The sequence below is a fragment of the Pygoscelis adeliae genome, unplaced genomic scaffold (genome assembly GCF_000699105.1).
Source record: "Pygoscelis adeliae isolate BGI_AS28 unplaced genomic scaffold, ASM69910v1 Scaffold122, whole genome shotgun sequence".
Lineage (NCBI taxonomy): Eukaryota > Metazoa > Chordata > Aves > Sphenisciformes > Spheniscidae > Pygoscelis > Pygoscelis adeliae.
The window spans coordinates 4722940-4731599 of record NW_008824358.1 but is presented as its reverse complement, the minus strand read 5'-3'; the positions used below and the strand labels follow the sequence as shown (position 1 = coordinate 4731599).

General features: G+C 40.6%; 2 protein-coding genes across 2 annotated transcripts in view; one reads left to right on the top strand and one right to left on the bottom strand.

Moving 5' to 3' along the window:
* Positions 1 to 6796, top strand: part of VRK2 (vaccinia related kinase 2) — a 46549-nt gene extending 39753 nt beyond the window's left edge. Inside the window, exons 11-14 of the mRNA XM_009319587.1 lie at positions 3031 to 3204; positions 3546 to 3722; positions 4461 to 4552; positions 6738 to 6796. Coding sequence (XP_009317862.1) covers positions 3031 to 3204; positions 3546 to 3722; positions 4461 to 4532 — 423 coding nt within the window. The 3' untranslated portion in view covers positions 4533 to 4552; positions 6738 to 6796. The remainder of the gene's footprint in view (positions 1 to 3030; positions 3205 to 3545; positions 3723 to 4460; positions 4553 to 6737) is intronic.
* Positions 6797 to 7044: 248 nt separating this feature from the next.
* Positions 7045 to 8660, bottom strand: part of FANCL (Fanconi anemia, complementation group L) — a 28255-nt gene continuing 26639 nt past the window's right edge. Inside the window, exons 11-13 of the mRNA XM_009319637.1 lie at positions 8007 to 8123; positions 7606 to 7677; positions 7045 to 7126 (exon numbers count right to left, since the gene is read on the bottom strand). Of these exons, the coding sequence (XP_009317912.1) occupies positions 7091 to 7126; positions 7606 to 7677; positions 8007 to 8123 (225 nt within the window). The 3' untranslated portion in view covers positions 7045 to 7090. The remainder of the gene's footprint in view (positions 7127 to 7605; positions 7678 to 8006; positions 8124 to 8660) is intronic.

Here is an 8660-nt window from a genome sequence, read left to right as displayed (position 1 = left end):
GTGGTATTGACATCTGTAGGGCCTGCATAGTAATCATTCCTAATAGAAGAGAATATCTGTTTGAGGGGGTTTTGCATGGCTAATTAACCACCAGTGAGAATATGTAATTTTTTCATGATCTCCTGATTGTCACCTTTCTCTCATGATACAATTACATTTTATTGTAGCGAGTGCCTCGCAAACCAGTTGTCAGCACTATTTACGTATTATGGAAGGCAGAACAGAAGTTCGTGTTTAATAAAAAGGCACTGGGTTCTGATCTTGATAATTACAGATACCTGTTTTAGCAATGCCATTGACTTTTCTGTTTTTATCACTTTTCTTCTTTTAACAAAACCAAAAGCTATTTCAGTGACAGTATTTCTCTTGCTATGATGGTGACCACTTCGTCCTCATTAATTTGAGCAGCTTTTTTTTTGTTTGTTTGTACTGTTTTCTGAACTTCATTGAAATACCAGGTAGCTGCTAACTGATCTCCGGCTCACGAGAGTCTTTGATTTCTTAGAGTCAGATACTGAATAGTAAATCTATTTTCTTCTTACTGCCTGGCCTAAGACTTGACAGTATACTGGCATAAAAGATGATCCTGAACTTCCAAGCTGTAAAAGCTGCTGAAGCACTTGCTAGTTGCAAGTTCGCAACCCCACTGAAAAATCCATGAATGAGGAGTGTCAGTTATCACCACTCGCGTGCTGTGGGACTAAGCAGGATTGGTTTTGATGGCCAAGAACAAGATCAGAGAGAGAGTGTGTCTGCATATTGCTACATCTTGGCACCTATCATCACTGTTTCAGAGAAATTTTTGATGTTGAGTGTCTTGCTTCTTGGAACAGTAAGAATGCTAGCACTGCTCCAACGATCACCTATTTTTCACTTGAGTATGTTTCTTCAGCCAGTTCTGCTGCTTACATGCGCACGTCTCCTGTAACAGTCATTGCAAAACAGCTGCAGAAAGGAAATTTCTAGGGTTATTCAAAAGACTTAAGAAGCACTTTTAAATACAAGTGGAGAGCGAGCAGATAACTGAACTTTCTCTATTGCTATTTTCAGAAAATCCAATTTTTCAATCTGTGGTTATTGGCTGTGGGGGATATTCGAGGCCTGGTGCGCTTTGGTGCTACAGTCCTGACGAAGTGTTCGATGACAGGCAGGCACTTCCCACTGCATCTCTTCGCGGCACTGTCTGTAGTTATCCTAGGTCTGACTCTTTTCATCTCGGCCCTCTGCATTCCCTTTCCACCTCTCCTTTTATTCACCAAACACTTCTCCCATTAAAGGGGCAACCGAAGAATAGTGGGAGCCACTACAAACAATCCACTGTCTCCTCACTTCTTGCTTATGAGCAGAATCTGACTCCGGATGACCTGTCTGATTCCACCTGTTCTGGTTTGGTACGCAGGAAAGAGGTGATCTTGGGCTAATTCCCTTCTGAAGACCAGTAAACACCGTAGGTACCGATAAGGGGATCCTGTAACACGAGCTCCTTGAAGGTGATGTGAAGAGGAATTGCTACAGAACATGAATTTTAAGATGCAGCTCCCTGTATAGTACATGAATCTAATCTTGAGATGACATAAAAGGCGTTAACAGTGGCTACGTCCCAGTTCTTTGTTTCAATTGCACACCAAACATAGGTGATAAAATATGAATTGCGTTAACTCTTCAGAGTTGTTTACCACAGTTTTTGGCACTGGATAAATATTTTCAGCTTTTTCACCTACAGTGAAAGTGCTAGCATTGGGGCCAAATGAAGTATGGTAAGGCCAGCTGACTACTTGCTAGATTTTGTAGATTTCATATTAAAAAGTAATTACATCAATACCAACCCGTAATTTTTTATTAATGTGGAATATGGTAAATTTTAGGCATAAAATAAATGTTTTCACAAGTGCTGCAAGTCCCGTTTTGAAAGGGATGTAGTCATTGAAGGTATGTATCCATTGTGAAGATACCAGAGTTAGCCGTCGACAAGATTAGCAGTTCTTGCGTGATGCAGCATGGTGCTGCGATGAGAGAAAACAGCTTGGGCCCCTGCGCTCAGGTAATTGTAGCGTGGCACTGAGCTTCACCTGCGTCGCTCCGTTTCTCGGGGCTATCTACAGTGTTTTGTCCTGAGGTAGGCTGTTTGAAACTAGCGGCAGTTATTGTTCAGAACAGACACACCTTTATGTTTCTGTACGTTAACAATTTTCACAGAGCAGAACTATGGATTATATTCTTAAAAGGTATTTTGGATTAAACAGTATGTGAAGTGCCTACTGGCACTTTAAACGCTATTTAGCTTGGGCAATTTCTATCTCCTGTACGTGTTTAATTTGCAGCACAAAAAAGCAGCCCCTTCCTTCTTTTTTAGCTGCTATATTCAGATACAGCTGCTGCGTAGAGGCCCATATGCAAACATTACAGTTACAGAGTTATTAGCGTGCCAGAAGTACCAAAGGCATGTGGCATACAGCCTGTGTTTTGGCTACATTTGTCTTCCAAGTTACAAAAGCCAAAACCAGACATCATTTGATACTTAGTGCTTAGAGCAGCACTGGCAAAAACTTGCATTAACTCATGCAACTATTCACTGTGTATTCCCCATTTACATTTTAGAAGACTGTCGAAGAATGAAAGCCTTAGCTCTTAAATTAGATTACCCGAGTCAGAAGACTTGCTGATTATCGTACTTTCGAAAGTTTTGCGTTTGACTCGGTCCCGTGATGTGAAAGGCATTCGGCTCTACTTGTTAATGAAACAAACAGTGACTTACTGGCATCGTTCCCAATAAAGGTTATTAGTGAACGTTTTGAAATGTACAACTCGAGTTTATTTTATAGCATACTTCCCAAATACAGCATAGCTCTAACTTTGTACTGTTTGAAGAAGGCGTTTATTGATAATTAAAATGCTGGAAACAATTCTTTTGAGAAGGATGAAAGCTTACTCTCATTCTGTGTTCTCGGTACTGAAGATAGAACATTTTTCTCTTTGAAATACTGACTCTTTTTTTTTTACTATACAAAATTCTTCACTGTACATCAACAGGTCTGCGCACCAAAGCCTATGCCAAAACGAGTTCAGCAGAACCACAAAAAGATGGAAGGTGAAGAACGCATCTGTCAAAACAAAGCCTGTACTGGGGTAACAGGCAAACAACTCCAAGATGAAGAAAAGCAAAGTAAATTAAACGGGATGCTTCACCAAACAGAGCCTCAGCAGGTGAGGATTTGGGCACTAGAAAATTAGAAGTAATCTCCTGGGAGTTCACGTGCTCTGTTAGCTCAATGTCCACCCTTTGGGGTGGGAAAGGAAGAAAAGCGCTTGAAAAAAGCCAGGAGCTATGTCATAAACTCCAGAAGTTGCCATATGCTTACTGGCTTGTATTATTCCAAACGTAAAACTAAAGAGTTTCTTGTAAGCCCAGGGAGTAAATGCAACCAGGGCACTATCCTCACCTGTCTCAAACCTGACAGGTCCAGGTATCGGAACGGCACCTGTGATAGTTTTGAATGTTACCGAACTCTTTTCAGCACACAGAATTACTATCTGTACATCCACAGGTTCGCTTACTGAAGCCTTCACCGAAACCAGTGCAACAGAAGCAAAACAAGGTGAAAGAGGAAGACTGTAACGGCCTAAGCAGGCCCCATGCTCGGGTAACACGCCAGCAATTCCACGCAGAAGAGAGGCCAATTAAATTTTACACTACGATTCAGGAGCCTGACCACCCACAAAAGGTGAGGGTTTTGGTGTTACCTCAGAACAGTCATGGCACCCTGCAAAAGAAAGATCGGCTTTTCTAAAAATAAGAGTTTAAAAAAAACCCCAAACCACCCACACCCCACAAAGAAAGCCTAAACTAAACGTTTGCCACAAACACTAAAAGTTTGTGTACAGTTGCCTGGTCATACTATTAGCAAACTACCACTCCAGTTTTTTCTGTAGTTGGTAGTAAAGCGGCGCATGGAGTGCTGCACCCGTGTGCAGAAAAGTGTCGGGAAATGACAGTGTCCGGCTGTGGACCCTGTTGTTTTCTTGGTAGAAACTTACTTCAGTAGTTTCCTTTTCTACATAGTGGAAAACCTCATCGCACTCTTAATTAAGTTCTTAAATTCTGACTTCTTAATCTGAGGATTTTAGTAGTTAACTAACTCACCTCAAATATTGTCAGTAATTACTGCATAAAAGGGTTGAATGAATGTAGTCGGTCTTACTCTTCAACTGTACGTGAAGAAATTGATGAAAAAAATTTATCAAGGTTTTAGTAAAAATAATGCAGAATAAAGTACATCTTAGTAATCATACCGTGCTCCTTTTCTATGGAGTTTAAATATATTTTAACAAAGAGATTCTACCCCGTTTGTTTCTTTCATGTAGAGGAATAACTTGTTAAACGAGGACAATTTCTAATAAGCACAAAAATACAACTTTAAAGATAGCTTTATTATTAATCCAAAATTCTTTGCTTCAAGCAGTCTGCTGATCACTGCCTGGAGCCTCCGGTACAAGTTCGGAAAGTGAAGTGGAAAAAGCACAGCTGTACCTAAGAGCACCAGGCAGTAAAGTGGTGAGCAGAACAGTTTTTGGAGATGTTTTGGCTGATAGCGAGGCAGGCAGATTCTGAAACGTCTCTGGAGTCCTGACACAACAGTGACTCAAAGTAAGAAATACAATCGTGTGAGATGAAGATATTCCAGCACTACTTCCTAGTCCTCAAACGTAAAATTTAAAAAGCATTAGCAAATCTCCTCCCTCCTGTATGTTTTGTATAAAAGCTACTGTAGTCCTAAGAAAGAAGTAGGTACGGAAAGAGCGCCACATTTAGGTTCCAACACGACACAGGGGGGAAAAAAAGAGCTGGTGTAACTTCCCCTGTTGACTTGAACAGCAAGCACCACGGTATGGATTGTAGATGCTGACGCTGGAGAGGGCCTCGGGGATTTGTGTTTCCCTCCTTTTTGTGGGAGGAAGGAAAAGTACATTTTTACAGAAATGGGACTAGTCACTGGTCTAGTATTTAGATACACTTGTGTTTTGATTTTGTCTTTTTAAAGGAAAAGCCGCTGTTCCAATGTGATTAATAACTCTGCATCTACGTAGAATAGTTCTGTGGTACTCACTGAATGTTATGCATAATAGGGGAGAGCTAAAATGGATGTCAGATAACATTTAAGATATTCAAATGAGAAACTGGAGATGGAAAAAAAGGCAGGATCGTATTAGTTTCATTTTGCAGACTTCCTCTTAATTCCTTTCACATAATTCAGGAGATTGGGAAAGGAAGGCTATACAGGAAATTTTAGAGTACTGAGGTTACGAAAATTCAGGAGGATTCTTCAGGCACAAAGGGGGAAAAGAAACAGTGGTTCATGCAGGAACTAGAGTGGCGAGAGGCTCTCGAGCATTCTCCAGAGAGCAATTCCAAACACTTTGGTTAGGCAACTGCCTGGAGTAGTAAACTGCAGTGCAGGCACCTCGCTCTAACTTAGACACTTAGACGGGATGGCCACCCTGTTGCCGTTAATAGACGATGCGGTTGAAGGTCTGAATACAGAACTTGGAGGGAAAGTTCTCTTTCTCCCTTGTTTATCGTTTGGGGAAGTACATTCAGAAAAACATCGCATACGTAGCTGGGACAATGAAGGAACGAGCGGGTCTGCTTCGTAAGATGGTGCTGGAACGCAGTTACAGTTTACGTACAAATGAAACCGAGAAGCATTTCTGTGCTGAAAGGGGAACACCTGACTGAGAGGAGTAGGACAAGAAGGGTGGGACGCTTGTGAGAAACGGGACAGCTGACAAACTGTGAAAGAGAGAATGAGGAGGTAACATCTAGAAAATAATACGGAAACAACAAAAAGCAGAGAAGAAAAACCCTATCGGCTGCCTTTTTGTTGGACGTAATAGCATCTTTCTATTAGACGAAAGAAAAGAAACAGGCATGTCTGTCACTAATTCGAAGGAGGAATAAAACAGGAAGACAGGAAGTTTCTATTAGAGAAACACAATTTAGGTTATGAATTTTCACCGAGAAAACTATATTGCTAGGGTTGAAATTAAGTGGGATGTATTGCTAAAAAATAACATATTGTGAATGGGACTATGGAAAGGAAACCAAAGGTGGAAATTTTTCTAAGGGACGGTGGAAAATACAGTCTAGTCTTAGCTATGTGAGAAATGGAATCACAGTGTTTGGGAATTCCTTTCAGCGATGGAGATCAAAAAGGCAAGCTAAGGGTGGCATTGCTTCGGGAGGCCTAACCCTCCCCCCCCAAAACACCACCCTCACCAACTAGAACAAACCCCACACTACTAGCATATTTATGCTATCTATGATAAATCAGGAGAACTTTAGCTTCACTAGGAAATGCAAAAAACTTAAAACAAATTAATACGGCAAATGAAACGTCTGCGTAACGTCTAGGGTTTCCAGGCTCAAACTAGTAGCAGGAACACGGTAAAGACTTAACGTATTAACATTTTTTTGGAAACAAGTTAAAGATATGGAAGAATTCCAGCTGTTGATTTCAGTAATAAATATAGAGTATGTCTCTTTAGAAGGTGTTTAATCGTACCTAGTGTTACAGACTTCATATCCAATATACTTACACCTGCAAATTCCAGAGTTAAGACTATGTAAGAATTGTATTGCTTTCTCTAGGATAACTTAAATACCTCGCTGGCATCTTTGTTTTTCTGATTCACATCTCACTTAATATTAAGTTTATTATAACTTTTTTTTTCCCCTGCAGAAAGACACTGCAAGAGAATTACCACCATTCGACCTCCAAGCGATGTTCTCCGAATCCAGAAAGACGCACGATCGACTCTTAACTAGAGATCATCCAGTCTCATTGCAAGAAACTGGTGCTGACATCACTCGTCCTTCTCTATCTACTGTATTTAGGTTTGCGTTTACTGACGAAACGTAAACGGGTAGATGAGGCGCTTAGGGACATGGTTTAGTGGGCATGGTGTTGTTGGGTTGATGGTTGGACTCGATCTTGGAGGTCTCTTCCAACCTTAATGATTCTATGATTCTATGATTCTATGCTTCAGCGTCCTCAGTGTAAGTGCAGCGGTGTTCCCATCACGCGTTTTTTTCTCAAAGTTTCTTCATTGAAGATTTCAGTGTCAGTGGCTTGGAAAAGATTTTTTTAAATAATATTGTCAATACATATCTTTTAAAGGCACGTTCACTTAAGCTTTCCAAAGCTGCGCTCAATAGTTACGTATGCACTAAACTATTTGTACAAGGCTGGTTTGTGTTACAAATGTTGGGATGCTTTTTTTTTTTGGTTTTTGAAACTGGACCTTTGCTACAGCAACATAAAAAAGTATCATGAAACACAGTGTGGCGTGGTATTTAATTATTCTAACGCTAGTATGTTGATAACTGGTGCGTAGCCATCTTTATACTCTTTCAGAAAACCTTTGGTTAAATACTGATGGATTAAATGCACGGGATCTGAACGTTTTCCTCTCTTCAGTCCAATGTGTAAAGGGAAGATAGTAGCCACAAATTCTATTTTACAACTTGACTTTGTTGCAGTTTTTGCCTTTATCTAAGCTACTACACACTATGTAGTTGAAGCACTCGTTTTCATTAGCTTTCCTTACCTTATTACAATATGGACATTCACCAAAGATGACATGAAAACTCTGTCTGCTAGAAGGAAGACCTTGTAGCCACTGCAACACAAGTAAGTGGATTAAAATTTGCATTTGTTTCCTCTCACATTTAAGAACGATCTATTACCAGGGCTTTTCCCAACCAGAGTTCATTTGATCGACATCTGACACGGTGCGTGTCAAGTCAGACTCTGCATAACCACAGAGCGAGGCAGGTTCCCTTCCACAGGGAGCTTCTCTATCAGCTGCGGGCTAGAAGGCAAGAGGAAGCACAGCGCCTGTTGTAGCACTCCTTAAAGGACTTTGCTTCATCTGAAATTTAAGCGGGCAATGCTTATTTTCTAGAATCTGTGAGTTAATGAGCAAGTTTGTCCCATTAATTCCTTTACCTCATACAGGCAAGCCTGATGAAAAGGCTGTCCGCATCGGGGATCATCGCACACTTGATCCGGAGTAGCGCCATCGAGTCGATAGGCATAGCAGATTCCACAGTCCTTCGCAAAATCCTTAAAACACAACACGTTTTAGCTCACAGTACAACCACAAGGAAGGAGCAGGGCTGGTAACACAGAAAACACGTTCACCTATTTGTCTTTGCTTTTGCATTTTTTGTTACGTAGAATTACTAAATATTTTTGCCTTCAATATACATGTTTATACCATAATGGTGTAGAGAGTGAGATTAGTTGCCAGACATACGAGACTTTGCTAGGTTGTACTTTATCCTCTCACCGAATTACGTCTAGTTTGACAAGCGTTTTCATACCCTTGGGCCCCACTGTTTCTTTATTTATTAAACACAGTGATTTGCCATTACATTTGGACACAAGACCTCACAGTCAGATATTAATTTAAAAATTTCACAAGTGAAAGCAAAGCTAGTAATCCAGTGTTACAGCATTGTCAAAAATTAATTCCAAGTTTGTTTGAAATGCACCGGTATTTGGATGGCCTCTTGTCCCCTCTAAGCAGCTCTACCTCATTAGAACTTAAGTCATCAACATCCATAACAGCACGTTTGGATTTTCCACATCTCATTAGCT